The 20,465-nt window shown below is 45.5% G+C and overlaps 1 protein-coding gene across 2 annotated transcripts in view; it reads left to right on the plus strand.

The window, feature by feature from the left end:
• HBS1L (HBS1 like translational GTPase) overlaps positions 1–14,226 on the plus strand; it is an 84,991-nt gene extending 70,765 nt beyond the window's left edge. For both annotated transcript variants that reach the window (XM_004702157.3, XM_045294342.1), the window contains 6 exons: positions 2,191–2,295; positions 4,538–4,628; positions 5,045–5,153; positions 9,104–9,204; positions 11,752–11,896; positions 13,615–14,226. In XM_004702157.3, the coding sequence (XP_004702214.2) occupies positions 2,191–2,295; positions 4,538–4,628; positions 5,045–5,153; positions 9,104–9,204; positions 11,752–11,896; positions 13,615–13,626 (563 nt within the window). In that variant the 3' untranslated portion in view covers positions 13,627–14,226. The remainder of the gene's footprint in view (positions 1–2,190; positions 2,296–4,537; positions 4,629–5,044; positions 5,154–9,103; positions 9,205–11,751; positions 11,897–13,614) is intronic.
• Positions 14,227–20,465: the final 6,239 nt, after the last annotated feature.

The following is a 20,465-nucleotide window of genomic DNA, read 5'->3' on the forward strand; positions in this document are numbered from 1 at the left end:
ACACGATTGCTGAAGACAAATGTGTGCATAAGCAAATGTGGTGAAGAAAGCTGATGGTGCCCAGCTATCAAAAGGTATAGCATCTGGGATCTTAAATGCTTGAAGGTAAACAAGCAGCCATGTAGCTCAGAAGCAACCAAGCCCACATGGACGAAGCACATGTGATCTCGAGGTGTTGATAGGATCAGGTATCAGGCATAAAAGAACAAAAAGTATTATCATTGTGAATAAGGGGGAGTGCAGAGTGGAGACCCAAAGCCTCTCTGTAGGCAACTAGACATCCCCTTACAGAAGGGTCATGGGGAGGAGATGAGCCAGTCAGGGTGCAGGATAGCACTGATGAAACATACAACTCTCCTCTAGTTCTTTAATGCTTCCTTCCCCCACTATCATGATCCCAATTCCAGCTTACAAATCTGGCTAGACCAGAGGATATACACCAGTACATATAAGAGCTGGAAACACAGGGAATCCAGGACAGATAAACCCCTCAGGACCAATAATGAGAGTAGCGATACCAGGAGGGTAAGGGTAAGGTTGAGGAGAACGGAGGAACTGATCACAATGATCTACATATAACCCCCTCCCTGGGGGGCGGACAACAGAACAGTAAGTGAAGGGAGACATCGGACAGTGTAAGACATGACAAAATAATAATTTATATAAATTATCAAGGGTTCATGAGGGAAGAGGGCAGGGAGGAAGGGGGAAAATGAGCTGATACCAAGGGCTCAAGTAGAAAGCAAATGTTTTGAGAATGATGATGGCAAGAAATGTACAAATGTATTTGTCACAATGGATGTATGTGTGGATTGTGATAAGAGTTATACGAGTCCCCAATAAAATGATTAAAAAAAAGAGAGAGAACTTTACCTTTCAAAAAAAGAAAAAACTCATGCAATGAAATTGAAATGTACATGTTATTAGCATCAAGCCTTCTAGTAGAAGAAATATGGTAGAGTTTCCAAAATGCATGTTATCTACTTAAAATACAAGCCAGGCTTGATTTTCTTTTTGCTAACAATGCTTTCTGACTCTTCTCTCACTTCCTGTTCTCTTTTTGATCGGCTTCTTTACTTCTGCTTTTCCTCTGAGGGTTGCCTACGCCCCCTGATCTTGATCCCGGCCTTACTCCCGGTGCTGTTCACTACTCTCACCCTGAAACATTCTCCTTTGGATTCTGTGACCCACTTTCTCTGTGTCTCTTCTCTGTGGGCTTCCTTCTCTCTGACCCTTCATCAGGACTGAGTGGAGTCTGCCATCCTCTTGCTCCACAGGCTCCAATTTGGACATGTGTGTGTTCCCCTACCTCCTGTGTCTTCCTGCTTCTTCACACCTGCTGTGCCATTCTCCTAACACGTGTCAGACTGTTGATGGACATCCACCCCCACAGGGGTGCGCCTGCTCCTGGGGTGCCTACCATTCTGGGAGATTGCTGCCCCCTGCAGGGCATGTTCTCCACAGTTTGGCCTCAGAGACTTAAGGTCAGAATAGATCTTGTCTCTTATCCGTTCTCACAGTTAGTGGCATCATTGTCTCAGATTTCTCTTTCTTTGTCATTATCCTTCAGTGCCCTTATCACGCTATCTCATACCTTCCTTCTAACTTCTTAAATTTATGCTTTACATTGCACAGAAAAGAACCCTGTCACTTCTCTGTTCACAGCGCCTTACTGACTGCCACTATTGAACAGGCTCCTGGTGTCATCTGTGGCACCCCAGACCTCACTCACTCTGCCTCTGTGCCTGTGGATGGCAGCTCTCCGGCTCAGCAACGTCTTAGCCCACCCATAGCCCACCAAGCAGACTGGTTCCTTCTCCTTCAAAGGCTGAGGCCTTAGCATTCTCTCCACTGGTGTAAATGCCTTAAAGGCAGGGGTTTATAGCCTCACCTCTTTATCTCTAGTGACTGCTACTTTGTAAGCATTCAGTAAGCATTCAGTAAGCATTCAAGAAGTAAATACAGCTCCACTTTAAAAAATACGGATATTTTCATTTTCAAGAAAATCTTAACAAGAAAATTTGGTACTTTATCTGTATGTATGTTAAAAAACAGACAGTGATCATTGCTTAATGTCCACTAAACTCTGAATATGTAAATAACAGTAGAAGAAATATAGCCAGGAGAGAGTATGAGTTATCAGATAATGTGGCTGTATGAATTTTTAGGGGATTTTGGCATGTTTTGCAGATCAAGGATCAGGATTCTGCGTAACTGGCAAAATTGAAGCTGGTTATATCCAGACTGGTGACCGGCTACTGGCAATGCCTCCTAATGAAACCTGTACGGCAAAAGGTATCCCCTTAACCTCTAAGTTAATTCAAGAGCTTATTTGAAGTAGTTTAGTTACTGACTCTTACTGAAACTATACCTGTCAAAATGATACTAACTGTTGAAGATCAAAATGTGAAAACATTAAACGATTTTTCTCTGAGTGTGTATATATGCACATGTAGTATGCTAATTGTGGTAACGCTTTATTTGTTGACCTCAGTTCAAGCAGCCTGATGAGGATTTGATCAGTGGTATAGACCCCTGACAGATTCAGTCAAGACCTTAAGGTGGAGCAGAAAGCCACTCTAAACCTAGCCGAACATTGAAGAGTCACTGGGGAAGCCGACCACTACCATCTGGTGTTGTGTTGTTGTGTCATGCATATTTCAGACCTATAGCAAGTTAACAGCCGGGGTCATGTTTATACCCCTTTCCCCACCCCCACCCCCGAATGCTGGGAGATATCAGTGTGCAAATATGCAAATGCAGGAAAACCTCATTTGAAAAGCGAAATTGAACTAGTGTAAAGCCATGCCATCTCTGACTTTGCACGTAGACCTAATGCCCGTGTGACCATCCTTTGTGTCTTTGGATCATGTGGCTTTACACTTCCGCATGGAGACACATGGATTCTTCTCTGATTTCTGATTAAAGGTGTATAATTCCATATGTACCTTGATCTGCTTTCTAACAAAGCCTTTGCCTTCAAAATACAACTGAAGCTCTATTTTAGCCTATAGGCAAGATTCTCTGTAATACCTTTAAGTGAAAGTATGGCCTATTGAGATTGAAAAAAAAAATTCAGTATTTTTCCTTCTGTTACTCTAAGGTATAGTTTAGAGTTAGTTTACTGATGTTATTTGTTAGGCTGAGCCAGTGTGCTCACTTTCAAAGCACACTTGTTGACGATAAGAGGTTTCATGCCAGCGTAGGCCACATCGTGAGGCCTAAATGTAGAGCGGAGTCAGGGATGTTAGCAAGGACGGTGCAGCCCTCAGTTTTGTGTTTCCACGTGATGGATAACTACGATACTTCTTGTAAAGGTTGCAAGTTGTTTTGGCCTAAGATTTTCTTTGTTAATAATGTGGCAGGCAAGAATTAGTCTCTGATCCCAAATTTATCAGACCTTCCCGATTGGCTCCCTCGTGCCTTCCAAAACCATTTCTAGGAGCTCTTACACTCTCCTTGAACCCCTCAGAGCTTAAGAATACGCTGCATACAAATAAGAGTGTTTTCCGAACCGTACGGGTAGTTTATGATTTACCAAAGACAAGTTAAATAGAATCTGCACAGTGGATGGCCTACACACTGTTCATCAAGAAGCTCACGTTCCAACAGAGAGGCTGGTTCTCGTGCAGAACAGGTGGGCTTGCTTGCTTAGGTTTCTGAAGGGAGTGGCTGAGGGTCCCCTGGCATTTCTCTCCAGGGCCACCTCTGGCTAGTGTCAGTATGTGCAGCCTGGGAGTCTTTTTGAAATGAAATTTTATTTTTACAGTTTCCAAAAATAGATCCTTTTTCTTAGACCAGTCTTCAGAGCCCTTTCTGGGAAGACTTCATTGAGCCAGGAATAGTCGAAGGGGCTGATGAGGATCATGTGCAGCAGTGACTGAGCACTGATTCCCCCCAGATGACTTGGGTGAATCCCCCCAGGCCATCATTTTGGTGCTTGTCTGAAAGCAGAATGCAGGAAACCAAAGTAATACTAGGTGTCCTATATTTTATGTCCCTAAAGATCAGTGAAATGGTATCATTATGCCTGCACCCATTGAAGTAGGATTTGCGTAAGGACTATAAGGGCCTGGTGGTTTGGGGGGTGAGCTCCTGGCTGCTCACTGAAAGACCAGCAGTTTGGACTCAGCAGTCACTGCATGGGGGAAAGATGTGGCATCTGTGCATAAACCTGGGGCATCCACCCTGTCCTAGAGGGGCACTGTGAGTCAGAATTGCCTTGATAGCAAGGCATTTGTTTTCAATGACTTTTATCTCTTGAGTAAATGAGTATAAAAATCTGCATTAAACAAGCAACACTCAGCCTTTTATGGCCAGAGGTGAGTCCTGTTCTGTGTAGGGTGTGTGCTGGAAGAGTCAAGTCTAGAGGAAGTGTATTTCCTCAGTGCGCACAGTTAGACTTCTCACTCTCGATCCATTCATACTGAAAATGATGAGTAGCGACTGATGAAGCACAAATCAGCCAAACTGTCAGGGTTGTTACGATTTGACAGGAGGTGTTTCACTCTGTGCTTTGGTTCTTACTCACTTGCAGGAATCACTCTGCACGATGAACCTGTCGATTGGGCGGCAGCCGGAGACCATGTTAGTCTTACGTTGGTTGGGATGGATATCATCAAAATCAAGTGAGTGTGAAGATGAGTGTGGGCAACCCTTGATTTGGATAGTGGCCTCAGAAAGCACCTGGGCTTGGCTATACGCGGGCTCACGCGAAAGAATTGGTGTTCATTTTGAATCTCACTTGGTCAAACCCAGACCCCAGTGAAGGTATAGAAATGATAAGAAAAACATAGTCTACTTCAAATGGGAATTAATTCAAACCAGCCAGCGTACTTGCCATGTGAAATCAAGTGTGTGAAAAAAGTGATCGAGAACTAGTGGGATCACCCTTGTTTTCTCTAACCCAGGAAGGAGCGTTTCGTAACGGTCCCTCCTTTAGGTAGTTGCTTTCCTTTCGTGGCAAATGGTTTGAGGGGGTTCCTATTGGATATGAATCTATTTCCATCTGCCTTCCCTTTGCTTTGTTTTTCTCTTGCTTCAGTGTTGGCTGCGTGTTTTGTGGCCCCAAAGATCCCATTAAAGCTTGCACTCGCTTCCGAGCCCGAATCCTCATCTTTAATATTGAAATTCCCATCACTAAAGGATTTCCTGTAAGTTTCCGAATGCTTTACTCTGGTGGTATACATAAAATCAAAGTAGCTTTATCCTTAAAAAAAAATCATAAGTTTCTTAGTAATGATGCTATAGTTCTTTTCAATTGTATTATTACTTGAACCCAGAAAAGTATTAACATAGAACTTGGAAATGATAGCAGTTTTTTGGTGGTTGTTGTTCCTGAGGAATTCTTAAAAAGAGGGATTGAGGCCATTTGTAATTAGTGGGATACAGACTGATGATCATAAAATCCATATAAGGAAAATGGTAGATGTTTTTTATTGTGTTCTTAATAGCCACTCAGCAGATCTCTCTCTCTCTCTCTCTCTTTTTTTTTTGTTGCTTTGTTTAATAATGCATATGTGCCAATTATCTGGCGATAAAAGTGATACATTCTTATAGGACATTTGGGGCACCCATAAAGAAAATAAGAATGCTCCGTAATGCGGAATCTACATTACTGTTGGGGTTTCAGGCAATTTTCATATGTATAAGGGGGATTCCAAAAATTTGACAACAAATTCCACTTTCTTTTCATTCCATTTTCCCTCAAAAGTCTTGAGGTCCCCTGTACATAGATATTGCCCACCCACGAGTATTGATGGTCTGTCCGGAGCTTCTCCACACTGGGGAGCAGCACTCTCAGACCCTGCAGCAGTGAGGCTGGCCTGTAGGCCCGAGTGGACCAGTGACATTTTAACATGTACATGACATGGGTAGAGGGAGACTTTGTCCTATCATTACAGGATTCGTGAATATCAAAAATTCCTTGTTTTATGTGTAATTTTTTTCTGTGCATTTAGAACCTTGACTTTGTTAAGGTTTTTGCCCATTTGACTTTCTTTTTTCAGATCAACTCAAATAGTACAGATTCTGTATAAACATAAAAGTATTCTTAGTGGAATGAAAAACTGGCTTTGGAAATATGAATGGATTATTTCTACCATTTGACATGACTTGAAATAAAAATAAGTCACTGATAACATTGGACTTTGAACATTTTTCTAAGTTGGTGGTAGTCTTTAGATTTGGGAATAAATTTAGTTAGCTCACTTAAATTAACTTTACACTTATTTGAAATTAAATCCTAATCATGTACATTGCTCATAATTCCTTGTAACTATTTTTATATAAATTGAAGCATATTAAATTATGTTTTTAAGATGCCTTTATAGTTATGTTCTGTTTCTCCTACATCCTCACAAGGGAGCAAAAGTCTCTTTCCAATAAAATTGTTAAATAGGTAGCTCCCAGGTTACAAGCGAAAACTATGCCTTGAATTTTTAATATTAATAGTCGTTACAAGGGTTGATTTATAACTATGGATAAGTTGATAGTTTGTCACCCAGAAACTGTCTGTAGTTGAAAATACTTAATTTTTAGATATTCAAAATTCAGTTATTGTTAGCCATAACAATACACAACTACAAGTGAATCACAATACACAACTACAAGTGAATGGGTAAGGGGAACTCATTCTTAGAAAGTGATTTCGCTGGCGAGGGTGAAGCCTGAAGAGTTGGATTTACTCAGACAGTATTATTTGCCAAGGTGCAGGTAGAGAGGTCAAGAAGTCAGAAGTTACTTTGAATAGTAATATTGTCTTCCTGCCAACTATGGCTTCTTAAAAATAAACATGAATTGAAAGTTTTTCAGTGCCGCTTTATGAGACCCTGCTGGAATAATCTTGATTCACAAATGCCAAGAGGAAAATTGTTTCAGGAAAGAAGCTTCAAGGGTACCATTCAATTCAAGGACCAATCCTAATGGGGAAAAGCACTTACTATTTTTTTAATCAAGGAGAAACTTAAGGAATGAAACCTTTATGGGGAGTAAGTTTTAATGGGACGAACATATATCCAAGTTCCCCTTGTTTATATGGTAAACTCTGTGTACATGATACAAAGTATCATATACACATATGTAGACATATAAACTATATTAAAAACACTTTTTAATAGGAAAATTTGAAGACTAGATTGGACGTTAACAGAATTTCTATTATTTGCTATTCATAAACCTAGGTTACCTGTTAGTTTAAGGAAAGAAAACACTGACTTCGCTTATTGCAGTGCTTAACATATGATTCAGCATATGATAGTTTACAAAACACTGGATAATTTGATTCTCGCAATTCCACATCCAGTACGGCCTCCTAGTCGTTCTCTAAACACCGCCCCCCCCACCCCAGACCAGTGTGTATCAAAATCCAGAGCTCTGCATTTTAGAAAGGTATTTTGATATGTAAAACCCCTAATAGGATGGAGCAGCACCCTACATTTCTACAGCACATCATTTCAGAAGTAAATACTTCACAGGTTCTTAATTGTGTCTGCTAACATAGGCCCTCTCAAGGCATAGCGGTGGTTATCTGGGCTGCCAGCCCAAGGGCGGCAGTTGGAAACACTAGCTTCCAAACTAGAGAAAGGCTGCGCTCCTCTCCTCTCGGAAGCGCACAGCAGCAGTTCGCCCTGCCCTGTGGGGCCGCAGTGAGTGGGCATGGACTCGGTGGCAGTGAGTTTGTTTGAGTTTTTGTAGCACAAAAACTTGGCTTGAATCATTCCTTTGTCCAACATATCAATGATCTATACATGACCCACTAACATATCTATGCCCTATACATACCCACCTTGTAATCACTTGTAGTCATACTTGTTTTCAGAGCAACAGTGGTGTTGAAGTTCTTGCATTTAAGTAACACTTACTTAGTTGTTCTGTTTTATTATTATTATTCATTTCTTATTGTGCCTAGTTTGTAAATGAAATTTTATCATAGTTTAGTAGGTATGAGAAAAGAAACCTGGGCTGCTAGGGTTCAGTACTACCCTCAGTTGTAGGGAATCATTCTGGGACTGTAGAATAAGCACAACATTTCGCTTTGACATATATCCCATGACCATATTTTACTGATCAGGAATCTGAGGCTGTGATGCTGGAGGTGTGGGTTGTCAAAGAACTTGCCCCAGATCACAAGGCTAGAAGCTGAGTCAGGATTTGAACCCAGTTGTCTGATCTGAAAGCCTGTCTAACCTCTTGCGTATTAAATAATAAATGTAAATCATACTGCCACAAAGCGTGGCACCCAGGAGCAGCTTAAAAAGCTGTTTTCTTTCTTTTCTTTGTGCCTCTATACTGCTAGTATTTATTCTCAATTTCCAATGACGAATATATTGCTATGGAGTATTAACATGCTCTTCCCTCCGTTATTTATCTATTTATTTATTTATTTGTTTATTTGGGACTCATTCTTTAGGGGAGCAGAAAGCCTCGTCTTTCTCAGAACTGCTGGTGGTTTCAAACTGCTTACCTTGTGATTAGCAGCCTACTGTGTAACCATTACTCCATCCAGGGCAGGGAGCCTTCCCTCCTTTATTTTTATGATAAAACGATTCACCTTTGGTTACCATCTCGGTCTGGCACAGTGTCCAATCCTTTCGATTTCTTATCACAACCCCAGAAGGCATCTTTATTTTACACCTGAGGAAATAGAGACGCAGAGCAAGACATAGGAAAGAAATGAGGCTCCATCACAGGATCTTTCTTATTGTTCCTTATAATATGAGTATCAACAACATTGTCCTAAATGCAAATTATTGTAATCTCTACCAGTTTCTAAGATGTGGCTCTCCTCCACCTTTTCCAGAAGCAGAAAGGCAAAAGAGACAGGACGTTTGTGATTTCCCAAAGCTGACACAGTAAGGGGTGGTGCAGAAATGGGAAACTGTCTCCTGTGACTAGCCCTTAGTGGATTAAGGAGTGTTAGAGGCGAAGCAACTAGAGATCCCGACAGCCACTGAGCTCGGTGCTGACTTGAATACCAGTAATGTAACTAAAGATAAGTACCCGCATAGAGGGCAGGAGATGCCACCGGAAACAGGATTGGGCATTTCTTAATGTTTGTCGCATAAACAGAATTTGGCAATTGTTAACAAGTTTGTTGTTCCAGGTGCTGTTACACTACCAAACTGTCAGTGAGCCCGCCGTTATTAAAAGATTGATCAGCGTCTTAAACAAAACCACGGGCGAAGTCACCAAGAAGAAGCCTAAGTGGGTGTTTAGTTTATTTACTTATTACACGAGTGCTTCCATGAGGGCGTGGCCATGGGCAGTTTACGCACATTCCTCATGAGGGGACCGATTTGCTGATATGCAACTTTGTGGTATTACGTGTTCCAGAAATCAAGGACTAGACTAAAGCAAACAGACAAATCCGTACGCTCTTGTTTAAATGTAAATGCTAGAGATAGTTTGCTGTGTGCGGTGGTAGGAAGGTGACTTGTAAATACAAATGTCTGTGTAGGTCTGAAGTCCTAGGTACAGAGGTGTAAAGGGGGGTGGGGCAGGGGGCCACTTAAATCCTGGGAAGCGTTTTGAAGGATGAATTGGCACTCTACGTAGCCACACCTTCCGGTGGTAGCTGAGTGCTTCCTCGGCTTTCCCGTCGTTTCCTCCAGGAGCATCCTCCCTGTGCTCAGGCCAGCCTCACGAAGAACATGACTGGCTTACCCCCACGGAGAGGTGTGTTCTGGATGCTCAGAGCCCCTGGGAGCTGCACGCAAAGGTGATGCCTGTCTGTTGGCTCTCCTCTGACTTGTGATAGCCAGGCCGGCTGAGTGTGGGCAGTTCCCGTTCACATGAGAAAAGATGAGGGCTTTTTGAAAAAAGGAAGTGCTTCCTGAGAAACCAAGTTCTTGAAATAAAAATGAAATGCAAGAGGCTGGAGACAAATGTTACAAAATGCAGGTTTCTTACCCAAATTCCTCTAAAGACTATTCACAGTCTGGCTTGGCGGCTTCAGCTGTGGGGTTTTCCTCGTTTCGGTCCTGTGGGGAATCCCACTCAGAAATGCCCCTGGTTTACGCTTTGGTTGTCCCCCCTCTTTTGCACCTGTGTAGGTGGTTAGTGGCTTAAAGGGTTGGCTGCAAGTTGAAGAGACCTTCTCATGACTCTAAGCCTGTTCCTCCCGTAGCAAGGAGGAAAGGCCACTAGGTCTCTTTCTTGAAGAGGTTTCTTTCTTTCTAGCCTGAACCTTTAGCTTTTGGAATGAAGTGTCCCCGAATCCTTCCGGGAAATGTGAGACAGAACTGACATTCCTGGGAGACGGCTGTCTGCTCTGTGCAGCCATTGCTGCTCCCACTTGGTTTATCTGCTCAGCCACCATGCGAGAGACCCAACGATGGTTTCTCAGAGAGCCTTCGTTTCCATCTCAGGGTCACAAACACGGCACAGAGCCAGGGGTGTAGCCCAGTCACTGCGTCACCTTGTTGGCAGAAGCCAGGTTGCTTGTCCTAGGCGCGGGTTTGGAGAATTCTCAATCTGGAATTGACTTGGCTCATCCTTATCTTACCCTGCCTTCCCCTGCCTGCTGTAGAGCCCCAGCTCGATGGCATGCTCCTCTACAGGGGCCTTCAAGAAGTTCATGAGGAAATCCCATTATCTTTTCATTCCATTGTCCCATGAACTTTGATTCTCCTGTTAGCATCCCCGCCCCTCTTCCCAGTGGTTTCCTTGTAACTTAGTCATGTCTCTTCTTTTGCACCAGCACCATGTGGCCCTAATCCTTCATGAGGCACATAATGGACCGTTATGCTGGGTGAAGTTGAACTTTCCAGAAACGAAATCAAGAGTAATCTGTGAATTTATTGGATGCTGTCTTCCAAATCAAACTTTGGAAATTTGGGTGCATTTTCTGGGAACCTCTCTAGTGTCATCTATCCATCTGTCCCCAGCAAGGGGAGTTTACAGTTGCTCTTCCCGGTCCTTCTGGAGCACAGTGAAATAAATTGGATAGCATTTTCAAAATGTCTCTGCTTGGATTTTGTCCCTAAGCACTCGCTTGGGGTGGGGTCTGTGCACAAGGTTCTGTGCTTTTTGTCAGGTTTGTAAGAAGCCCTTTATAATCTGGTTCATGCCCCAGGCCCCCCTCTGGTTTCAACAAATGTATTTTGAAATATCTCTATATGTAACTTTTGTCCTGGACTTTTTAAAAGAACTGCTGCTCTTCAGTGGGTGTGTTAGGAATTCAGAGTTGTCATTTGGTACCAGGAGATTATAATCCTTTTTTAAAAACAGCTTCCTAATGTACACGTCCACTAATTAGAATTTTACCTGAACAGATATAGGGAATTGGACTTATCTTTTAAGCACAAATAACCCCTTTGTAGGAGTCAGCCTTCCTGCCACTCTTCTAAAGGTAACTTTTCCATTTTCCAGCAAAGATCTACAAATAAGAGTATGAACTAGAAAGCATTGGGCAGGAGGGGCCTCGTGCATTTCAAGACTGTGATGGGCCTTTGAAGGGTAGATTGTGATCAGAAGACCAATAGAAACATAGGTGAACCAGCTACTGTCTCAACATTTCATTCCGCTAGCTCAGGAAACTCAATCTTTCGTTTAATTTTTTTCTCTTTATTTTTGGTATTGATTATTCTTATTTTTATTGTATTGATTATATATGGGAACTGTTTCTTTGTCCAGTTGTTGCTGTCACATTTATTCGGTGCTATTGAATACTGAGTGTGGGTTGCGCTGAGTCAGCACCGACTCAGTGGCAGTGCTTTGGTTGACTCTGCTTGTTTTCCTTTGGTCTGGTAGGTTACTGACCAAGGGCCAGAATGCATTGGTGGAGCTACAGACACAAAGACCGATTGCTCTGGAGCTGTACAAAGACTTTAAAGAACTGGGGCGGTTCATGCTGCGTTACAGCGGGTCTACAATAGCTGCTGGTGTCGTCACCGAGGTATGTTCCAGCTACTGATTGGACACCTGTGGTTATCATGTCTCCTACCCCCTTTAATTGTCACATTGCGACGTCGGGGGTCCTTGAGTGAGCAGTTCACATGCTCGCTACTAACCCAAAGTTTGGAGGTTCAAGGCCAAGCTGAGGCACCGTGGACAAAGGCTTCTGAGAAAGCAGGCATCGGAAGCCCTGTGGGGCAGTGGTGCTGTGGCACACATGGGGTCACCAGGAATTAGAGTCGGCTTTATGGCAACACGTGGTGAGGTGAACTGAACTTTTATGACTGAATACCCAGTTGTTAGGTTAGAACACAGCATTAAAATGTATACTAAGAAACTAAAGGAATGATAAGAAGAGACCATTTGGTCTTAAAACTTCCTATCTTGAGTCTTTTAAACTCAGTTCTCACCTCAGAATTAAAGGGAATCTATTGGAAAAATAGATCTATAAGAAAGTAGAAAGCAAATGTTTTGAGAATGATGATGGCAACAAATAATACAGATGTGCTTGACACAATGGATTGTGATAAGAGTTGTACAGTCCCCAATAAAATGATTTAAAAAAAAGAATAGGATCCAACTTGTATTCCAAAAAGAATGGAATACAACTTTTAGGATTTAAATGAATTAGGAACAAGAATTTCTATCAATAGAAGAGCTTTCCTTTTTTTTTCTTTAATTACCTCTTAGTGCATTTAAAATAGTTCCTTCAAAGTCCTTAATTAGTCCACACTTTGTGTACTAGTAATGTTTCCGAAACGTATCTGTTAGATAAAGTAAGGTGTACTTGTGTGTGGATTAAAATAGCACACTAATGAAGCCAGAGAAAACCACCCTGGAATTTCCTTCCACACTGCCACGATGAGTGCAGCTCTTTTTAATATATTATATATTCATATATTGTCATATATTGTATTATATATGACATATGATTATATATCATATAGTTTATATATAACATATTATACATGCTATATGTATTATGTATATTAAACATTGCTATATTATATTATATATCCTATATTAAAATACTATGAAAGGCAGGGGTTGTTTTCATGAAATTTAATTCGTGTCATTGGATGTGCATGCACTTTGGTCACGGACTACTAAGTTGCATCAGAATTTGGTTCCACCTGTGTTATGTAAAACACTCGGAAACTTGGTGTACACCATTGATTTAAAGCCTCTGTGGAGGCAGCAGGGGTTAGAGGCGAAGCGGAAGGGCTCTGGTGCTGAGCTGCCCACACTGCGATCTTGCTCCCAGCTCCCAGCAACACCGGTGTAGACTCTTGCCAGGGTGCTTTCGTCGGAGAAAGCACGGCGATGGAACCTGCGCGGGTGGCCGGGGTTGGAATGGACTGCACAGGATCTGGTGCTGTTGGGAACCAAGACGACCCCCATGAAGTGCGGGGCTCCGTGGTCACACACGTGGGGCAGCCGGACCACGAGTGGCGGTCGTCTTCACCAACAGCCGGTGCAGTCCAACAGGGCATTCTTCATACATGTGCAGTGCGGGTCAGTTTCTGGGGAAGGAAATGGTGAGATGATATTCACTCTCAGAAGTGACAGGCCTGGGGGGCCAGGGAGGACCCACCGGGGAGCGTTTCCTGATGCCACGATCCCTTTGCTGTCATTTCCCTGTGTTACTATTGTGCTGCTCTGGTCATCTGATTGGTTAACTTATAACGCATGGTCTATTGTGGTTGGTTTTCTCTGCAGATCAAAGAATGATGGGCCAGAATTCCTGTCTGTTACCACATGCAGTGACACGGCAAACCTCAACTTTTAAAAGGCTCCAGTGATAACGTAGTGAAAGGAACAAGGTGCAGTTGATAACTTTTAGATGGGAGAAAAGTAAAGCGCCATCCTCAGCTACAAGGATGAATTAATGATCACGCCGGCAAAAAAAAAAAAAAATTTAAGTTGTCAACTGGCAAAGAAAGGCTAATATTGCACTATCATTTGAAAGGAAAACAATTTTTTTCTTTTGAGATTTTAGTGAATGGATCTCCCTTACTGCGATTTATGGAAACTGTCAGAAAAAAATATATTAGAAGATATCAAATTATCATGAAATGAACTCTACTTTAGCAAAACCACATGTTTACAATTTTCTCTCTTGTTTTTCAATTTTACTGTGTACTTTTTAAGGAAAAGTAACTAAATTGTATTGTTGAGGTAGTTAATATTTAACCTGTTTTGTGTGGAGCTTAGAATGTGACAAAAAAGCTTTTGAAATCTGGATTGGGAATTAATGGAAGCTGTTTGTTGGGAACTGAGCTATTTGCGATTTAAAGCTTATAATAAAATGCCTTAGCAGTTTGAGCATAACAGAAAGCGTGCTTCGTTTCTCAGACACCGATGAGGGGTTCCTATCACAGTCACTAAATCAGACTTGGGGGTTTGTGGGGTCTGTTTCACCTAAGGTTTTCTGGCTGCTTTCACATGAATTCTTGCATTTTATCCAAACACAAATCAAATATAGTCTCCTTAAACAGTGCTCTTTAATATTAAAAGTAGCACATTTTTACTAATTAAAGGTGGCTACGTCTCGAGCCTCACTTTGATTCTGCGGTGGGTGGTGCAGGGTGCTGGCCTTCTTAGACCTGGTCTGGAGCACTGCTGTCTAGGGCCGGGTGAGTGTATAGCCAGTCCCTCCACCTACTTCCCTAGTCTTCCATGGTGGAGGATGGTGGCAGACAAGTCCCCCCACCCTTGGCCCCAGCATTCAGGTACACCTTATCAATTCCATCCTAAGGTCTGCTCCCAGAGCTGGGTGGTCTCTTTCTGGGAGCCTGGGATGGGTGTCATCCCCGAGACCCAGGTGTCATAGAAAGATCCCGTCTCTGCCCTGTTGCTCCTGCACCTTGACAGGTGTCAGTGTGAACTCTGGTGACTGTTCTGCCAGAGCTGGCCCCGTGTTTTAAGCTGGACAAGTCTCCCTGCCCCTGTCCTTTCTTGTTCTCAGAATGGTGGTCTGCAGCACCCAGCTCTCCATCCAGCGTGAAGAGAGAAGCGATGCGGAGTGCGGCTGTATCCCTGGGGAATTGACTGCATCGACGAAGAAGTCTGCGTTAAAAGGTCCATGCTTTTTTTTTTTATCCCAACTCTCTGGGAAATTTCTTGAAAATACCTTAAATGATACAGGCCAATTAAAATAATTCTAGTGGAAATCGGTCCAATAGCCTTTCCCTTGGTCAGAATGCCTCTTATTCAGGAAGTCAGGAAGCTGTCCGGATTACTGCCTCCTGGGAGCTGGAAGTTGTGGAGTCTGATGCCCGGCTGGTTGTGGGGAAAGAAAAGAAAAGTAGTGAATGCTCATTCGAAAGGTATTGTTGGGACCATTTCTCCATAGTTCACTTTGCACAACGCTTTTCCACAACTAGGCTGGGTCCACGGTACGGTGTGTTGTCATTGATTACCCTTGGCCATTTGACCCAGAACACCTGCATTATCCGCATCCCCTGTGCATGGCACTTGTCGGAGAGGATGTAAGCTGTCGGTCATGCCTTTGTTTGCGGAAAGGAGACCTTTGCCCTCCAGAAGCCTGCAACAGTGCCTACATGTGGGGCTCACTCTCCAGGGCCTGTCTCCTGCAGGGCGGAGCATCAAGGAGAAATGATGAAATGCTCTGCTGTATTATGTCTGCCCATGACAGCAGAGGCCGGTTTATACTGTGCTACAGATTGACATACTGCCTTGTGTGCTGAGCTTCACCATGTCACAAAACCCCTCCATTCAGTGACTTGGCAACTCCACCTCCTTTCACTGCAATCTGCTGACACAGCGCTCTTTGGTCTCGTGGGCGGTCACCAGCAGGCTACACTCCCACCCACAGTCCCACCCAGGCCAGAACTAGCCACCGGGCCTCCCCAACCGGAAAAGGACTGAGAAATGGTTGTGAGAACTGAACATTTGAAAAGATTAGTGGTGCCCCCCACTTGGGGTCCCCTAGCACCTTCTAAAAATGACAGTTTAATACACGGGTATGTGTGTGGGTGATGTCTGTTTTCATTTGAGACAGCCTGGGACTCAGGCCCCTTGGACTTGACCCTTCCCTTGTTCCCTTTTCCTCCGCATGCACTTTCTCTTAAGGGTCCGGCCTTCAATGTGTGGCTGTTCTTCCTGGGTGAGGCCAGCTCGTTCAATTGAGAGCTACATGCCCGACGGCAGGGGCATGTGCCCCAGTTCCCCCGAGGGGAGCACACAGCCACAGAAGCCACCAGGGTTTCAAGAGTGGCCGCTTTACATAGCACCCCACTGAGGTGGGCGATGCTGCTGCAGTGCTGCCTCCTCGCAGGGAGCACGTGGAGGCCGAGCGAGGGGACGGGGAGGACAGGCGGCCATTAGACTGCTGGGAGTGAGGCACATACACCCCTGGGGTGCTTCATCTTGGATTGTGATGGACACACAGCACACCCTGGGCTGACAGAGTGAAAGCTCTGTCTAGAAAGCAAATGGTAACAAGAGATTCTCCCAGGCGAAATGCTATCCCCTCTCCACCTGCCCCATGTCCAGTCTGACGTCTCTGGACAGCAACGCTGTGGTTCGGGCCAGACATGTTCATGTTACTGCAGCCTCTGGTTACTCTCACTCTGCATAGACCCTACTGATCTCACTCTGCCCCCCTGCCCCACCACCTGGGCCTGCGGGACTCTCTTGCCCCTAGGCTCCCCAGGCCTCGGGCGGCGGGGAGTGCACAGCGCCTGCATTACAGGGGGCATACTCCTGCTTCTGCCCTGCACAGACAGAGGGTACAGCTCCCTGAATGCCTGCAGGCACTCAGCTCTCCGTTGACCTGACAAGTTCAGCTGGCCCTCTTGTACTCTTCAGTGTTAAACTCTCGTCTTCTGGGCCTGCATCTGAATACACGCTCCATCCAGACTCCTTGAGATGGGTGAGGTCACCTGAGCCTCCAAACACACTGCCATCCAATCAATGCTGATTCATAGCCACCCTTTATATAAACCTCATCCTTGTCCATTTCAAGGCATGGATCGCCCAGCAGGACGGTGAACAGGTGAACTTCAGTGGACCATAAATCATGATTTGCATAGCTGGCTACTAACCAAAAAGGTCAATAGTTTTTAACTACCAACCGCTGCATGGGAGAAAAATGAGGCTTTCTACTCCCGTAAAGAGTTACAGTCTCAGAAACCCACAGGGACACATCAACCCTGCCCTAAGGTGACCAGACATCCCGCTTTTGGCGAGACAGTCCCAATTTTTAATAATTTTTCCCCACATCCCGTGGCGTTTGAATGCATGACAAGCTAGGGTGTCTCACTTTACCAATGTTAAAATCTGGTCACCTTACTATATAGGGTCACTATGAGACGGCACCCACTCAGTGGCATTGAGTGTGAGCCAGCCATTCTCTGAGAGTTACAAGACCCTGTCCAGAAAGATCATATAAAAGCCGTTTGTGGCAATAAATTGCAGTTGCAAGAAGGAGGCTTTTCAATTTCCCAGTACACGATGTGATAGCTGGCGTGCTCTTGTAGCGATTGCCCGCATTCACAGACTTAGCTGGGAGAGAGCTGGGTAAGGAATCTGGGAGGCAGAAGGAGCAGGGGAACAGGTATTTCCGGGCTTAGAGTTAACCTGGTGACTGACTCTCCTCACCCCGCCTTATCCAGCTGAAGTCTCCCCCTTGGACTCCTTCATTCCACTGCACAGAGCTCCTACTTCCCGGCACCGCCTTTCTGCCTGACCCTCGTCCCTGCCAGGGATGCTTCCATGCTATTCGTGTGTGCCACTCTCTCCCCAACTGCAATGTGTATCCTTTCTGCCTCGGTTGCCCGTATCTTCCAGTAAGGTGCCTGGTTTAGACCAATTCACTCCCATCAGCACAGCCGGCCACCTGCAAAGCACATGGTATTCATTGCTGTCAAGCCAGCTCATGGGCACCCCACGTGCACAGGGTAGAACTGTCTCATAGTGCTGCCAAGTCTGGCCTTTGGGAAACAGGTCACCAGTCCTTTTGTGCAAGGCACCTCTGGGTTTGTTCCAAACACCAACCTTTGGGTTTGCCAATAACTTGACTATTTGTGTTACCAGTGACCCCCCAGTACTTGGTGGGGCTCTCTAACTCAGGTACTGCCTCCCTTGTTCAGAGGAAACACTTTCGCCCGCCCCTGCCCCCATCTCTGAAGTGAAAGCACCCTATCGCATTCTGGGATATTCTAGGGCCACCAGTCCCCCTTGCTTATACTAAGAATGTCGCCTTGCTCATTTTTGTTCGGTTGATCTGAAAGTCCCAGGTTCCCTCCCTCTCCTCCTGTAGGACTGGGTGCTAAACCCCGCCCCCAGCCCCACCCCCGTCCCCACTGTCCCCACCGCTGGAGTGTGGTGGGAGTAGATGCAGTTGCAACACCCTTCCTGGGTAAGTTCAAGGGGGCATGGCAAGAAAGTGCCATGGAGAGGGGGTAGGGGCATCAGCCAGGAGAGTAAGGTACAGTGGGAGGGGCCAGGAAGTCCGGTCTCAGTGACAAGGCCCAGATTCAAGATTTGATGTCTCTTCAAGGGAACAGAGAAGAGAAAGAGTGGCCCCACGTCTAGAGAGGACTCCGGGTAGCAGGATCTGGTCAGACTCGGTGAGACAGCAAGCTCTGCCCTCTGGGCGGGACCACGGAGTCAGGTCCCCGGTTGACCTGCAGGTGGGGACAAAGAGCTGCGCCGTGGCCAACAATGGGTCACCTTCACTGAGGGATCCAGGAAGGGCGGTGAGGAGTCACCACCCAAGGAAAATAGGGACCAAGTCCAGCCTGGCCCACAGACAGCACAGGAGACCACGGAAAAGACTAGGCAGGTGTGCTCGGGCCTGGCCTTCTCCAGGCGCCATGGGCCCCTGTCCCACAGCTTTCTGCCCTTGGTGGCAGAACACGCCTCCCCGGGGTCTGCCTGGGACCTTGTTTCTGCCTCCAGTCAGATCGCCCTTGGTCCTCAGTGGAGTCCTTTGGCATATTAAGAGCTATAAATAAGCAAGCATTCAGCTCAATCAGTAGTATGGTTTCCTTCAGTTACCTAGTCAAATGTCCTTTTTTCTGAGTAACTTAGGCGAGATAAGTCTCAAATATGGGTTGGAGGCAGAGGATGAAGCATTGTTTCTTAGCCTGAAGCGCTTGGGGGAAGCCTGAGCTTCCGAGAGGTTCCTGAGGGGCAAGGAAGGCCGCAGAACGGAGCGGGCCGATGGTTGCCCAGCCTTGGCAGCCCACGTCCACAGCTCGCGCTCGGCTGGTGCGATGAGTGAGCTCTGCAGACCGTCCTCCGTCTTCCCCGCACGCTCTTGCCAGATGGCTCTCTTTGGGTGGCAGGCCAGAGGAGGTTCAGGAGGGAGTGTGGGAGAAGAGACCACCCTGTCCCGAGTCCCGGCCAGTGTCGCCAGAGCCACAACCCACAGCTCCTACTGCAGCATCTCCCCACCCCACCCCCACCCCTTAGATGTCCCAGCACCACCTGGAGATGTGAAGGGGATCATCTTCAAATCATCTTCAAGCCTCTGGTTTCCGGTAGCTCAGCTTTCCCTCTGTGTTCCACTCTACATGGTGGCTGCTTTTTGCATCACTCTTACCTAGATCAGTGGCTCTCAACCTGTGGGTCGCAACCCCTTTGGGGGCTGAACGACCCTTTCACAGGGGTCGCCTAGGACCATCAGAAAACATCCATTTCCCATGGGCTTAGAAACCGAGATACCACTCCTCTATCCGTCTCCAGGCCGGTCCGCCCACGTGCAGATATGCCCACCTATGAGTCCCCTGCATGAAGACTCTTACCCATGCTACACCATGCTTCAAGACAAAATTTCATTTATTTGTCATTAGAAATATATATTGCACAATATATAATGACATTGTTTTTGTGATGAATCACAATGCTTTTATTATGATGTTCTATTTGTAGCAATGAAAATACATCCTGCATATCAGATATTTACATGACAATTCCTAACAGTGGCAAAATGACAGTGATGAAGTAGCAATGAAAATAATTGTATGGTTGGGGGGTCACCATGACATGAGGAACTGTGTGAAAGAGTCGCGGCATGAGGAAGGTTGAGAACCACTGCGCTAGGCGGTGTGGTGCCTTGTGGAGTGGGCTGCTCTCAGAAAGGCAAGCAGTTGGAAGCTCAGCGGCTGGGTGAGGCTCTACGCCCGGAAAGAGCTGAAAGTCAGCAAGCTGTAGGAGCCAGCTCTTAGACCCTGTGACTCAGTGGCTGTGAGTGAGAATGTCCGGCATGTCTCAGTAGCCCTGCATGCTCTTGGAACCTTCCACCGTCTGGGTAGTCATTTCCCTTTCTTGGGAATGCCAGCGCATTCTTTGAACACCTGACCTGTCTCTAGAGAAGGGCATCCTGCCTGGTAAAGTTGAGGGGCAACGAAGAAGAGAAAGGCCCTTCATAAGATGGATTGACACAGTGGCTGCAACAAGGGGCTCTGGCCTAAGCACAGTGGTGAGACTGGAGCAGCAGGCGATGTCTCCTCCCCCCCTGCCTGGGGTGGCCGTTAGGCAGAGTCGACTCGGTGACACCCCACCACTATCACCACCTCTGCCACCACATCTGCTACCTC

The sequence above is a fragment of the Echinops telfairi genome, unplaced genomic scaffold (genome assembly GCF_000313985.2).
Source record: "Echinops telfairi isolate 266 unplaced genomic scaffold, ASM31398v2 ScPeMD7_3533;HRSCAF=4204_0, whole genome shotgun sequence".
NCBI lineage: Eukaryota > Metazoa > Chordata > Mammalia > Afrosoricida > Tenrecidae > Echinops > Echinops telfairi.